Source organism: Bemisia tabaci, chromosome 1 (genome assembly GCF_918797505.1).
Source record: "Bemisia tabaci chromosome 1, PGI_BMITA_v3".
Taxonomy (NCBI): domain Eukaryota; kingdom Metazoa; phylum Arthropoda; class Insecta; order Hemiptera; family Aleyrodidae; genus Bemisia; species Bemisia tabaci.
Genome location: NC_092793.1, coordinates 71,847,994 through 71,862,541, shown reverse-complemented (window position 1 = coordinate 71,862,541; position 14,548 = coordinate 71,847,994). Strand labels below are relative to the sequence as shown.

Genomic DNA, 14,548 nt, shown 5'->3' with positions numbered 1-14,548 from the left:
ACCATGAGCCCTGGAAAGAACGGCCGTAAACGGGGACTAAGGCTCAACTTGGATTGGTCCATACGCTGTTTTGTCCTTTCTCTCTCTCGCACTCATTGCTCAGATGCGGCACGTCAAAGGAGCACACTCGGCTTTGACAAGCCGCCGTTTTATCGTCTATCTCTCTCCCACTCATTGATCAGATGCGGCAACCCGCGGCTCGTCAAAGGGACACACACACACTCGCAAAAATACAGGCTGGGCCTCGTAATTTGGTCCGCGGTGGTAGTGGCGAGCCCGAATCCGGGTGCCCCGAAAAAACACCGGAGTGCTTTCCGACCATGAGCCCTGGAAAGAACGGCCGTAAACGGGGACTAAGGCTCAACTTGGATTGGTCCATACGCTGTTTTGTCCTTTCTCTCTCTCGCACTCATTGCTCAGATGCGGCACGTCAAAGGAGCACACTCGGCTTTGACAAGCCGCCGTTTTATCGTCTATCTCTCTCCCACTCATTGATCAGATGCGGCAACCCGCGGCTCGTCAAAGGGACACACACACACTCGCAAAAATACAGGCTGGGCCTCGTAATTTGGTCCGCGGTGGTAGTGGCGAGCCCGAATCCGGGTGCCCCGAAAAAACACCGGAGTGCTTTCCGACCATGAGCCCTGGAAAGAACGGCCGTAAACGGGGACTAAGGCTCAACTTGGATTGGTCCATACGCTGTTTTGTCCTTTCTCTCTCGCACTCATTGCTCAGATGCGGCACGTCAAAGGAGCACACTCGGCTTTGACAAGCCGCCGTTTTATCGTCTATCTCTCTCCCACTCATTGATCAGATGCGGCAACCCGCGGCTCGTCAAAGGGACACACACACACTCGCAAAAATACAGGCTGGGCCTCGTAATTTGGTCCGCGGTGGTAGTGGCGAGCCCGAATCCGGGTGCCCCGAAAAAACACCGGAGTGCTTTCCGACCATGAGCCCTGGAGAGAACGGCCGTAAACGGGGACTAAGGCTCAACTTGGATTGGTCCATACGCTGTTTTGTCCTTTCTCTCTCTCGCACTCATTGCTCAGATGCGGCACGTCAAAGGAGCACACTCGGCTTTGACAAGCCGCCGTTTTATCGTCTATCTCTCTCCCACTCATTGATCAGATGCGGCAACCCGCGGCTCGTCAAAGGGACACACACACACTCGCAAAAATACAGGCTGGGCCTCGTAATTTGGTCCGCGGTGGTAGTGGCGAGCCCGAATCCGGGTGCCCCGAAAAAACACCGGAGTGCTTTCCGCCCATGAGCCCTGCAGAGAACGGCCGTAAACGGGGACTAAGGCACAACTTGGATTGGTCCATACGCTGTTTTGTCCTTTCTCTCTCTCGCACTCATTGCTCAGATGCGGCACGTCAAAGGAGCACACTCGGCTTTGACAAGCCGCCGTTTTATCGTCTATCTCTCTCCCACTCATTGATCAGATGCGGCAACCCGCGGCTCGTCAAAGGGACACACACACACACGCAAAAATACAGGCTGGGCCTCGTAATTTGGTCCGCGGTGGTAGTGGCGAGCCCGAATCCGGGTGCCCCGAAAAAACACCGGAGTGCTTTCCGACCATGAGCCCTGGAAAGAACGGCCGTAAACGGGGACTAAGGCTCAACTTGGATTGGTCCATACGCTGTTTTGTCCTTTCTCTCTCTCGCACTCATTGCTCAGATGCGGCACGTCAAAGGAGCACACTCGGCTTTGACAAGCCGCCGTTTTATCGTCTATCTCTCTCCCACTCATTGATCAGATGCGGCAACCCGCGGCTCGTCAAAGGGACACACACACACTCGCAAACACGAAAACATTGTTAAATCGCCTTTCACCTTTATCACAGGAGGATGTAAGATGTGCATAACCTCAATCTTGCTTGCTGATAACAGCCATCTTGTTTGTTTATTCACGGCCCTAAGAACATCGTGTCAGCCTATTCGCTCGCGACCAATGAAAAACCGGAACAGAAATGGCCATACTCTGTCTATGAAGGTACTCTAGTTCCGCCAGTCGATTTTCTGTCTCTCTCGCACACATAAACGGGCTCCTTGGGTGTTTTCTGTCTCTCTAGCACACATTAGCGGGCTCCCTGGGTGTTTTCGGTCTCTCTCGCACACATAAGCGGGTTCCCTGGTTGTTTTCTGTCTCTCTCGCACACAGTAGCGGGCTCCCTGGCTGTATTCTGTCTCTCTCGCACCAGGGACCAGTTCTATAGGACCCTGGACTCCCGTAAGAGCCAATGTAAAAATTCGTGAGCAGGTACTAGTGCTGCTATCTCGCGTAGGACCCTCGCAACTCACTGCTGTTATCAGTTGTTGGACTTCATTAAAATCCGTAGGATCGCGTATAACTGCAAAAAATCGAATTTTTCACTCTACGTGTGAGTTCGTCGAGCCCTACTTAGTCGAAAGGGGTCGAAAAACGCCAAAAATATACTTATCTTTCAAGAATTCAGCCGCCTTGTGTGTTATTTTTCAATCTTCGGTTTAACCTCACTTTTTGAGCGGGTGATGGATGAGTCGAGGTTGGGGGGGAAGGATCCTCTGAGTTGACTATGGTCCTACGCGAGAATGCGCTGCAATCACCAGCTCACAACAGAACGGCGTCCTATAGAACTCATCCCTGCTCGCACACATAAGCGGGCTCCCTGGCTGTTTTCTGTCTCTCTCGCACACATGAGCGGGCTCCCTGGCTGTTTTCTCTCTCTCTCGCACACATTAGCAGGCTCCCTCGCTGTATTCTGTCTCTCTCGCACACATAAGCGGGCTCCCTGGCTGTTTTCTGTTTCTCTCGCACACATTAGCGGGCTCCCTGGCTGTTTTCTGTCTCTCTCGCACACATAAGCGGGCTCCTTGGCTGTTTTCTGTCTCTTTCGCACACATTAGCGGGCTCCCTGGCTGTTTTCTGTCTCTCTCGCACACATCAGCGGGCTCCCTGGCTGTTTTCTGTCTCTCTCGCACACATAAGCGGGCTCCTTGGCTGTTTTCTGTCTCTTTCGCACACATTAGCGGGCTCCCTGGCTGTTTTCTGTCTCTCTCGCACACATCAGCGGGCTCCCTGGCGGCTTTCTGTCTCTCTCGCACACACATACGTGTTCCGCCAGGCGACCCCTCCTTAAGGTTCAGAGGGCGGACCCCCGGGTTTGACTGCCTAAGGTTCAGGGGGCTGATCCCCGCGGGTGTGGCTCCTTAGGGGCCATGGGGCTGATCCCCGGGTTGGGCTCCTTAGGCTTCAGGGGGCTGACCCCCGGGTTTGGCTCCTTCGGGTTCAGGGGGCTGACCCCCGGCTTTGGCTCCTTAGGGTTCAGGGGGCTGACCCCGGGCTTGGCTTCCTAAGGTTCAGGGGGCTGACCCCCGGGTTTGGCTCCTTAGGGGCCAGGGGGCTGACCCCCGGGTTTGGCTTCCTAAGGTTCAGGAGGCTGACCCCCGAGTTTGGCTCCTTAGGGTTCAGGGGGCTGACCCCCGGTTTTGGCTCCTTAGGGTTCATCAGGGGGCTGAACCCCGGGTTGGGCACCTTAGGGTTGGGGGGCTGATACCCGGGTCGGGCTCCTTAGGGTTCAGGTGGCTCCTTAACCCGGGGGTCAGCCCCCAGAACCCTAGGAAGCCCAACCCGGGGGTCAGCCCCCTGACCCTAAGGAGCCAAAGCCGGGGGTCAGCCCCCTGAACCCTAAGGAGCCCAACCTGGGGGTCAGCCCCATGGCCCCTAAGGAGCCCAACCCGGGGGTCACCCCTCTGACCCCCAAGAAGCCCTACCTGGGGGTCAGCCCCCTGAACCCTAAGGTGCCAAACCCGGGGGTCAGCCCCCTGAACCCTAAGGTGCCAAACCCGGGGGTCAGCCCCCTGAACTCTAAGGAGCCAAACCCGGGGGTCAGCCCCCTGAACCCTAAGGAGCCCAACCCGGGGGTCAGCCCCAGAGAACACCCAGAAAGCCCGCCATGGTGTGCGAGAGAGACAGAAAATCGCCAGGCGGGACGCCGAAGTGTGCGAGAGATATAGAAAGCAGCCAGGGAGCCCACGGGCCGCCATGGTTTGAGTTCAGATCCGAGATCTGGTACAAAAGCCGGGCCATTTGGTATTTGCTCAAATGAGGGGAGAGAAGAACAGCGTCTTATTTAATAAGTTCGAATGTTTTGAATCCAAAGCAGCGGCTTTGCTAATTAGTTCCAAAGGGGAAATCCAACCTCTGCGGGACAAGTTCTCGGATCTTGAGCGAAAACACAGTACCTGCTGTCTGAGTTCTGGATAAGTATTTGTAACCCGAACTAATTGCCGCTTCATTGGAATATTGATCGATGAGTTGATTAAATAAGGGATTTTGAGGATAAAGAACTCTGCTTTTTTTGAGCTTGGGAGTTGATATCTGAGGAAACCAGTGGCACCATCGTGTTCCTCGCAAACTTTTACACAAGAATCAATAGTCAAATCGCAAATTCCTCACACATGCAACATCTCCATTGCTAAGCATTTTCTCAGTAAAATATTGAAAAAACAAAAAGTGACAGTCTAATCGATTAAGAATATCCTACATTAGTAAATCCAAAGTTAACAAGAATCTATTGATATTGATCTGCTGATATTGAATCGCTTTACCTTAAGTTCCTTTTTTTCTTTGTGTGTACAGCCTGAAGGATGCATTTTATGGAGTGTGTCATAGGTATTTTTTACTTGTCCCATTTTGAGCTCCTCGCATTTTTTAATGACAATTTCAGAACCACTTTTCCCTGAAGCCACCAACATGGTTAATCATGGGTTGTTTTTTCAACCCGGCTTGCGACTGAAAATAAAGGGTTAGAACCAAAATTTCACGGAACCATTTTTCACCATTATAAGTCTTTTTGCCAAGTTTCAAGATAGGAATATGGATGAAGTGATAAGTGGGAATGCATGACTGATGGATTTCATGATTACAAAAAAAAGAATGAGCGAACATAGTAGGTACTGCAAATATTGTTGGTATTCTGAATAGAGCAAGACTGACCTAAAAGGGTAAAAGTTATCGAAGGAATTTTAGAGGATGAATATTACATACCTTATTTATTGCAGGATCAACGTTTCTGCTCCCTCCTGCAAGTATAGAACACCATCTTTTTTCTTGGCTTTTTCCATACAATTGAGTTTTAACTTGAATAACCTACCACAGCATTGAAGATGAAAATTAGAGTGTGGAAGGTTAAAAACTTCATGATGCTGTTAATGGTTGATAGTTTTATTCAGCATTTGTTATAAGGGCAACGAGTTACCTCTAGTATATAAGAATCCCCAAATTTACCTTGGAGAGTGCCTCTTAATTTAGAAATACGATTTTTTCCTTTTTCCAAACAAGTTATTTTTGGCCATTTGTAGGAAGTGCCTTTTATGGATGGTGTCCAGGGTAAAAAACTGGGGCTGCAGTAAATTGAAGAATTAATTACGTAACTTTTGTTTCTTTTATTTTGCTCATGGACCCACTTCCCGATAAGTAAGAGAGCATAGCCCCCAGAGGACCCGTGCATGCGCCGCCTATGGTGCTCTTGCTGTACCCCACTTATAATTTTAAGATCCTGAAAAAGGTCCTTCATTGACGCATTATCTCATCATTTTTCACCTCGTCTTTTAAGCTGAGAAAACATGAAAGAAGCCATCCAGATAGGATAGTGAGAGATAAATTTCATAAAATTGAAAGTACTTACAGCTCTAAATTCGTCCAAATTTCTTGCTGCTTCAATAGTTTTGCTTGTGACCGGTCAATAACTTGTTGTTGGTCTTTTAAAATTTTACTTTCTCGCTCCTTTTCTGCAATTTTATCATTCAGTTTTTCCCTGAAAAATTATAGGAATGTTTCAAATAAATAATTTCTATTTCATAAATAAATAAAAAAAAACCTCAGTAAGTTCAGTGTTAATTAAACTGATAGTTTCTTTGTAGGAACTAGATCCATAATTAATTTTGTTGCATTAAACGTAAGTTCCAGTTGATGATCCCTTCTGATCATCTGATCTCATTGACAAAGCTCTCAATTTCTTTCAGATAATAACAGACACTTGAGACAACGCCTCTTTTCTTGTTATAAAAGGGCCCATTTTGGCCCCTCATAGCCCTTGATACCATGAATGGGACACATGCTGCATTCAAGCATGTGAGGTCATAAATATGTTACGAAATATGTTTGTGCGATATTTTTCCATTGGACACAAAGTTGGATTCTTGGCGACTTTGACAGTCTTTTTCTCAGCTAAATTTGTATCAAACGAGAAACAATAAAAATGCAGACATTTTATTTTTTACAAAATTTCTGAAAATTAATTTAAAAAAAAAAAAAAAAATGCATCAACCCCATTAAGTATTCTACGAGAATAATTACATGAAAGGCCATGAAAGCAGCTTGCTAAGATTTTCACATTACCATTTTTAAAGTTACATTTATTTTGAGGGGGTTACTGAGAGCGGCCAAAGGGGTCATCACTTTCGTAAAATATTTTGCACGGAATATTAAATAGGGGAAAAATGAGAGCAGCCACTAATCATAATTCTCATCACCAAAAATGGGTTTTCCAAATTGTTTGTGCCTCCACTGCTTAAAAAAGAAAAAAGCTTGAAACTTTAGAAAATCAGCAAAAACTTAATTCCTGATCAATTATTTGGTTGCGCAAAGGTACTTACTTGATGGTTGTTTCTGTTTTACTTTTGTTTAGGTACAGTTGAGATTCATTCCTCACTCGCTGTAGATCTACCTTGGCAATAGTGCTTTGAGCCATGATCAAACTTTTCTCTGACTCTATACGCTCCTGCTCTTCTCTTAAAGCTTTCACTTCCTAAACAAAGAGGAAAGAGGAGAGAAAAATTATATTATACATGGAATGGAGCTTGTAAGGAATATTGCGCAATTCAAGTTATTGGATCATTGTTTAAGTTTTGGAGCAGGAAATAATTTGAGGGATATGCTTTTTACTCCAAGGAATCACATCCTACGTACAAAATATCACAAAGTAAAAAATACTTCTGATGAAAAAAAGAGAGAGAAGCAGACAAGCACGCGAACATGCACTTACAGGAGAAGAAAAAAGTACTTGAGTAAATCTCAAAAACATACAGGAAAATTTAAGCAAAAAAGATTAGATGCTAGTCAAAAACAAAAGTGTGTACCTGTTTCAATTTCATAATACTGCTGTCCAAAATGGCTGACTTTCGATTATAGTTATTTTGATGTTCTTCATATTCTAAACCTATATCTTTGAACTCTTTCTGCAAGGGTTTCAAGTCTGAAAAATAAGATCATTTTCCCTTTAAAAAAGCTTCAACTTAACAAAATGTTTTTTATAATAACTGTTTGCTGTAGATCTGGGGGTTCAAATCACAGTAGTGAAAAATTCTCTTACTCTAGGACACAAAAGAGAGAGCTTTCAAATACTGAGGGTGAATTTGAGTTGAATTTTTTGTCGTTTTCAAAAAAAGTTTGACCATTATTCTCTGCACCACTCACCATCTAACTTTGGAACTATCCTCGCTTTGCATTCGGCAATGTCACTATGGAGTTGTGATATTAAAACTGCAAGCTCGGTAACATCGGAAGTAATTTCACCACCCATATTTTTTATGTTGTCTTGTCTTGCTGTCTCAGGGTCATCAGAAACAGTTTCATCCTACAACAGGAACAATTCAGTGAAAATATTACATAAGCACAGTTTGGAGGGAATTTTTTTTTGGGGGGAGGAAAAAAGGGATGTCGAGATGTTGGAGTTTTTTAGCCAACGTGCGTAAAAAATTCAGCTTAAAGCTGAAATCTCATTAGAGAGGGAAAAAGCTCACACACAAGCACAATTTTCCCTCAAAGAGATATGCTGTTTCGAGCAACACTAGTTACATCCATTCAGGAAGGCAACTACAGACGCGTTTCGGCCTTGTTGGGCCAATCCTCAGTGCAGTGCAGCCTCCTGAATTTTCTGCTACCAAGCTCGAGAGGTCGTGAAAACGTGAAAAAAGGATGTGTTTAAAACGAGAGACTATCCAAATTTTGTTGATCCCATGAAGAAAGATGCGACAATAACTTCAGAGGTACTTTGACTGTTCAAAGGTAACTTTGAATTGATTCCATGATAATTATGACAAAATTTTATAACAAAGTTGTTGGGTCAATTATGTGATTGAAAGAATTTTGAAAGATTGAATGTACCAAAAAATGCAAAATTTTAAAATACTACACATTATCAGAGACTTTGAGATGCAATATTTGAGGAGAACCAAAATTTAGACATTTTACTGTTGTCTCTCAAATGCTTTTTGTGCAAATCACAGCTGCTTGATAAGTTCCCACAAGGTGCATCTTGAAAATACCATTAAGGCAATTTTCGTTTTGACTCAATGACTTTCTCAATCACAGTTGTTCACCTCCTTTTCTAGGTTTTTTCAAAACCACTCTTTATGATTCAGAGAAAAATTGTAAGTCTAAAATTAATTTCTTCTCAGCTGAGTGTAGATTTATACTTAATTTGGACGAGTTCACTCAAGAGGTATGAAATTGTCTGATTTGGCCTTTTTTTACTTTTGGTTGAGGATCAGACCTTGAGGTTTTATCCTTGGTCCTCCATGATGTCTCTTGTATCATTTCTCTATCACTGGAATTCTAAAGCTATGTCTTTTTCTTTCGTTGTTTAATTGTGTTCTTCCTTTTGAAGAATTGATTGGATTTAACAAAAATCAGCCTGAGTGCATTACACGTTGCTTAATTTCCTCACAAGGTTTATTTTATTTTGTAGAGAGGAATTTTGAAAAATATGTTTCCTTTGAACTTTCTGAAAATTTTCCCCTCAATCAACAAGAATAAATGCAACAAATTTCAAAATGGGTTGGAGTATTACTTAGTTTTCTGTTACAAAAATAAAACACAAGAGGAAATTAGGCAACGCCTTATAAAGTTGGACTGCCCCTGGTTCAATACGTCCAATTGGACTGCATTTTGCAATTAAGAACTACAATTTCTGGCTCAGTTTAGAAACAACGTATGTACCATCAGTTTCCCTTTGGACATACTTGTTTTCACAGATGAGCCAGATATCGTGGTTCCTAACTGCAAAATGCAGTCCAATTATTCTTTCGTATTTCAGGTTTCTCTTTTGCTACTGCTGTTGAGTCTTTATTATGTACATTTATTGGATTCCCATTCTTACTTAACATCAAGGAATGAACACTTTATTTTAAAACTCAAATGTTGGTCGGGACAGTTCTTCAAGATTATTACTAACGTCAAGCATAATGTTGTTTATAAATATACTTGCTCACCAATTTGACATTCAATTTCCTTCCTTTGGCTACGAGCAAGTCAGCAGTCCTGGACAAGATCCCTTTCTCAGTTTTTATGATGGTCAACTCTGATCTACATTTTTTGTATAAAGAGCTGCGTGTTTTTAATTTGTTGACATAGCGTTTGAAGTCTTCCTCTTTCAAAATTAACGATTCTTCACCAAGAATATCTTTGATCTTCTCCTCCTTTTCCTGCAAATAAATAAATCAAGACTTAACAATATGATATTCATCTAGAATTTGGGGGCTTGCAAACGTACCCTAATGATGGCTGGGTAGGAGGCTAAAGAGGGAGTTTTTCTTTACTCTTTGCCATTGAACTTATTACATTTATTTATTAGAAAACCAAGAAAAAAAGTAATAAACAATGTATTGTTGGTTCACAGAAAAAAATACAGAGGCCGCCTGAGCCAGGATTGCAATGCATTCTGCCACGAATAGATTTTTAGATAGAAATTTAGAATAGATTTATTAGCGTGACAATGTTTTTGCTTTGAGTGGCAAGTAGAATTTTGTTGAATTGAATAGAGATAGACTAGTTTATGCGTTTAGTTTCAAGAGCTTCCTTCATCCCCATCTCGTATACAATAAACTACATTTTAAGTCTTACCTTACAAAGAGGTGGATAGACATGCTACTAGCTTACTGCTAGTGCGGTTTGTCTTCTTTCTTTTCAGGTATCTGTTCTTTTTTCATCCTAACAAACTAAAATTGCTCAAGAGGAATTTGTATTTATTTTTTGTTTAGGGGTTTGCAAACAAAAAAACCTGCCTCTCATGAGAAAAGATTAAGGTGATTCAAAGTGATCTAGGGAACAGATCTGCCACTGCGTTGCCCTGCTACACAGTCAGTCTTTAGGAAAAGATAATGGGCCTGTTGCAAACTTTTGCTAGAGCAAAAATAAGAGTTGTTCCTTTCAGAAAATGTCTCAAAGATCACAATGAGTGCATTGGAAAACTCTGAAATGCACTCCTAACTTCACAGTCTGCGTAAGAAATTTGCGTTTTTTTAAGATTCCCGCTTCAAAAAGGATACTACAGCACAGGTGAACATTTCGGTAAAGGAGTCATTCCATTCAATCCCTGCTCAACATGGCCGACGCTTCCGCACGCAAGTTGAGGACAGCACGAGGTTAATCAAGGCAGATATCTATCAAAGCGAGAAAAATGTGAGTGTAAACACATTGATTGTCATCAGGTGGTTAGAATCATCGTCCCGTCACAGTGTTTTGGCGGATTGGCGTTGGCTATGTTACATTGCGTAGTGTCCTTGTGAGTAGGGGTTGGATGGAATGACTCCTCTAACTAAATGTTCTTCAATGCCGTGGTAGGTATCGTTTTTGAAGCGGGAAACTCGAAAAAACGCAAATTTCTTACGCAAATTGTGAAGTAAGGAGTGCATTTCAGAGTTTACCGATGCACTCATGTGATTTTGGAGACACTCTCTATGAGTAACAACTCCTATTTTTGCTCTAGCAAAAGTTTGCGACAGGCCCATTACCATAATTTACAAGTTAATACAAGAATGGAATACATAGCAAATTAATGATCCATAACGTGTAGCAGCATTGATGCTGAGTAGTATAATACCAAATTTTTGAAGATTTGTTGATAATTTATATCAAAAAGTACCAAACTGAACGTCCTTCTTTCAATCAAGTTTTAAGATAAAGATATCATAGCACTATCTTTCTCCTACATAATACATCAACGAGCAACATTGTGGTTGGTAATTTTTCATGTAAATTTTCAATAAATCCTCACAAGTTTGATGTCATACTACTCAGTATAAGCGCTGCTACACATTATGGATCAGTTCTTTGCATTGATTTGTAGATTACAATAATTACTGCCTCTCAAAGACCGAGACTATGACAGCGCAATGCAAAGGCAGAGCTTGTCCCCAGATCACTTAAGATCACGTTCGGACAGTATTACGATGGATTCTAGGGTACTCTTGTAGTAAGCGATGCATGAACTGAGCGCTTTGGAGGTTCTATAATGTATACTTAAATAGGAAGAGCTATGCGATACCTTCAGTTCAGTCTCTAAAGATGTTAGAGTTTTTTTCAGAGAGGCAAATTGTTCCGCAGCAGTGCTTTTCTTCTGAGCAATAAGTGTTGCTTGTTGGCGGTAAGGTACTAATTTTTCACTAGCAGGATCTACTGAGATTAGATGTTTCTCAATTTGCCTATTTATTTCTTGGTTGACCTCTTCAATCTATAAAATAAAACGGTTTCTTCAAAAAAAATTGTATACATAAATATGCATTTTAGGTACTTATTTTTCTTGCAAAATGATGAAACTCCATTGCATTTTGCCTTCTTATTTTTATTTTGTATGCTTACTAGACTCATAGAATTATTACAGAATTCTATAACAACAGCCATTATTTAAAAACAAAGAAAAATACTATAATCTATGAAATAATTGTATACATTAATTCTCAAAAGGTGCAACTGTGCTCAGCGTTGATGACCTAACAGTGATGCAGATGAGAGAAAAAATATTAAATGCAAGAAACAAAAAAAATATTGAGGATCACATGTGAACATGACAGAAAAATTCAGTTAAAATGAAATGACTTCCTGAAAAGTTGTCTTTTCATACTTATAGTGCTCAAAAAAGTTTCTAAGTATGAAAAATACAAGAAACACACTATAAATTTTCAAGAAGCAAAAGACATGAAAGCTGCAGGGCTTACTGTGCATATTTTGTCCTTGAGTTTATCAGTTTAGTCTAACCCTCCCTTTTCATCAACTAAAGAAAACAGGCTTAAAAATAGGAGAGAGGGCAGAGTGGGAGACTTTGGACATTTCCTGTTCAGCTAAAGGACCCCGTACACCTCTTATGGGAAGCTGCACCATGACCGATTGCATTCTGACTTATGTCATTTGATTCTCCTCAAGATGCTGATCAGGAGTTATAATTACGCCAACTTTCTACGATGCAACGTTTTCGCAAAAACGCAAAGAGAAGATTCAATTATTCGATGATAAAAAGCCAGAAAGATTCCTCATTTCAGTGCTTGATTGACAAGCGGCTGTGTTTCAACAAGGAAATCATGGGGACTCCCGCACCGAGGGACAGTCTTATCTCACATTCCGCACGCCGTTTTGCTCGACCATCCAAATCGGATTCTTGAGGAGCATAAGAACAGGAAAGTCTGAACGTCTGCCAGGCGAGTGTGGGAAGGAGATAGCCCCTGAGTCGGCAGGTACAGATAAGGAGACGGACACGCGCTACGTTTTTTCCTTATTTACATCGGGCCTGCTCTCAAAAGCTTTGTTCTTTTTCGTTCATAGTCGCCGAATAATTGAATCTTCTCTTTGCATTTTTGCGGAAACGGTGCATCGTAGAAAGTTGGCGCAATTATAACTTTTGATCAGCATCTTGAGGAGAATCGAATGACATAAGTCAGAAGGCAATCGGTCATGGTGCAGCTTCCCATAAGAGGTGTGCGGGGTCCTTTAAATTAAAATCAAATATCTAAATAGATACTAGGCAATAACATTACTTTGTTCCCTGTAATTTTCTAATGCGTTTTGTCTTGTCTAACAGAAGTTCCAGTAAGGTGCAAACTAAAAAGCAATACCAAAAAAGCAAGGGTGAGAAAGCAATCTCCAAGAAGGCAAAGATGATCTGCAAGGATATGAATGGCTGAGGTCAAAAATTGCACAGTACTGTTGCAATGTTTCAAAGTTTCAATAAGTTATTTATCATTTTAAAAAAGATTACAGCAACTTTTTTACTTTTTCAGCTTACTTTCCATACATCAAACAGGATTCACAGAAAATTATACATAAATATTCGACGATTTTCCTTTTAAAAAAAATACCAATTGACAGAAATTTACAGCATTGCAAATGGGAATGCATACTTTTTGACTTTAGCCATGAGTATGCAATTTCAAACTTGACAGTAGGCCACAAACTGCACAGTGATGAGAGACAGGAGGAACAGCACCTTTGCACTAATTTGAACGACTGAGTCTCTGGATAAATTATCATCATTGCAGACCGATTCTAAAATTTTTAATTCCTTTTCAACCTGTTCGATTTCTCGGGGTAGTTTTTGATTTGTGACATAAGTTGTGACTTCCTTCTCTTCATTTAGCTTTTGAAGAATTCCTAGAAAAAAGGCAGTACTTCGCTCTTCAAAAAATAGAAACTTTATCCAGGTTTTCGAGTTGTGCCTGAGTAGCAAGGATATACTAAACAGGCCAACCTGCAGAAATGTCTTTTTTGACTAAAAAATGTGTCCAGATGAAAAAACCTGACTTATTCTGAAGAAGAATCATATTTTTGACTCAAATGGTGGTAAAAAGGGGGGGGGGAGTATCACAGCGAAGCGATTTTGACACTCTTGTTATCAAATTCAAAATAGGTCTCAGGAAATCGAGAAGATGCATATGTCTTACAACCTGTTGAAAAATAATACACACTTGTTATTTCAGCCCTTGGGAACTATACAGGGTGGCCCAGACCTACCGTACCAGGCCTTTTTTTCGGTTAATTTGGGTCGTACGAAGTCCAGGAACGCGGGGATAAGTAGGGAAATGACCCCAAGGAATCCGAATTTCATGGTCCCAAAGCCCCCCTGGCATCCCTTGGGGGGTAAAAGGGGGGTCCGTACTTCAAAAGTCAGGGTTTATGTCAAAATTTTGAAATTATTTCATCGGAATCAGAACGTACGGAAATTTTTTACTTAAATCAACACCAAGAAATCCAAAATCGGCCAATTTATGTCCAACATACCGATCCCTAAAGGTGGGGGATAGAGCCCCCTTTCAAAAAATTCAAGTTCGTTAAATTGACGTGGAGACTCGGAAAAAAGTGTATTTATGGGTAATCGACCCCAAGGAATCCAAATTTGAGGGTCCTGTTGTCCTCAGAGACTTTTCTGATGGGGCACAGGGGGTCTCTGAACTTTTAAATTCAACCGGTGTGGAGGTTACCCCTGTGCCCCATCAGAAATGTCTCTGAGGACAACAGGACCCTCAAATTTGGATTCCTTGGGGTCGATTACCCATAAATACACTTTTTTCCGAGTCTCCACGTCAATTTAACGAACTTGAATTTTTTGAAAGGGGGTTCCATCCCCCACCTTTAGGGATCGGTATGTTGGACATAAATTGGCCGATTTTGGATTTCTAGGTGTTGATTTAAGTAAAAAATTTCCGTACGTTCTGATTCCGATGAAATAATTTCAAAATTTTGACATAAACCCTGACTTTTGAAGTACAGACCCCCCTTTTACCCCCCA

The 14,548-nt window shown here is 42.0% G+C and overlaps 1 protein-coding gene across 1 annotated transcript in view; it reads right to left on the bottom strand.

Moving 5' to 3' along the window:
* The window catches only part of Ns2 (nucleostemin 2), a 30,346-nt gene that overhangs the window by 8,854 nt on the left and 6,944 nt on the right, over positions 1–14,548 (bottom strand). The window contains exons 6-13 of the mRNA XM_072306119.1: positions 13,250–13,413; positions 11,318–11,503; positions 9,264–9,476; positions 7,468–7,627; positions 7,131–7,246; positions 6,648–6,799; positions 5,678–5,806; positions 5,038–5,139 (exon numbers count right to left, since the gene is read on the bottom strand). Coding sequence (XP_072162220.1) covers positions 5,043–5,139; positions 5,678–5,806; positions 6,648–6,799; positions 7,131–7,246; positions 7,468–7,627; positions 9,264–9,476; positions 11,318–11,503; positions 13,250–13,413 — 1,217 coding nt within the window. The 3' untranslated portion in view covers positions 5,038–5,042. The remainder of the gene's footprint in view (positions 1–5,037; positions 5,140–5,677; positions 5,807–6,647; positions 6,800–7,130; positions 7,247–7,467; positions 7,628–9,263; positions 9,477–11,317; positions 11,504–13,249; positions 13,414–14,548) is intronic.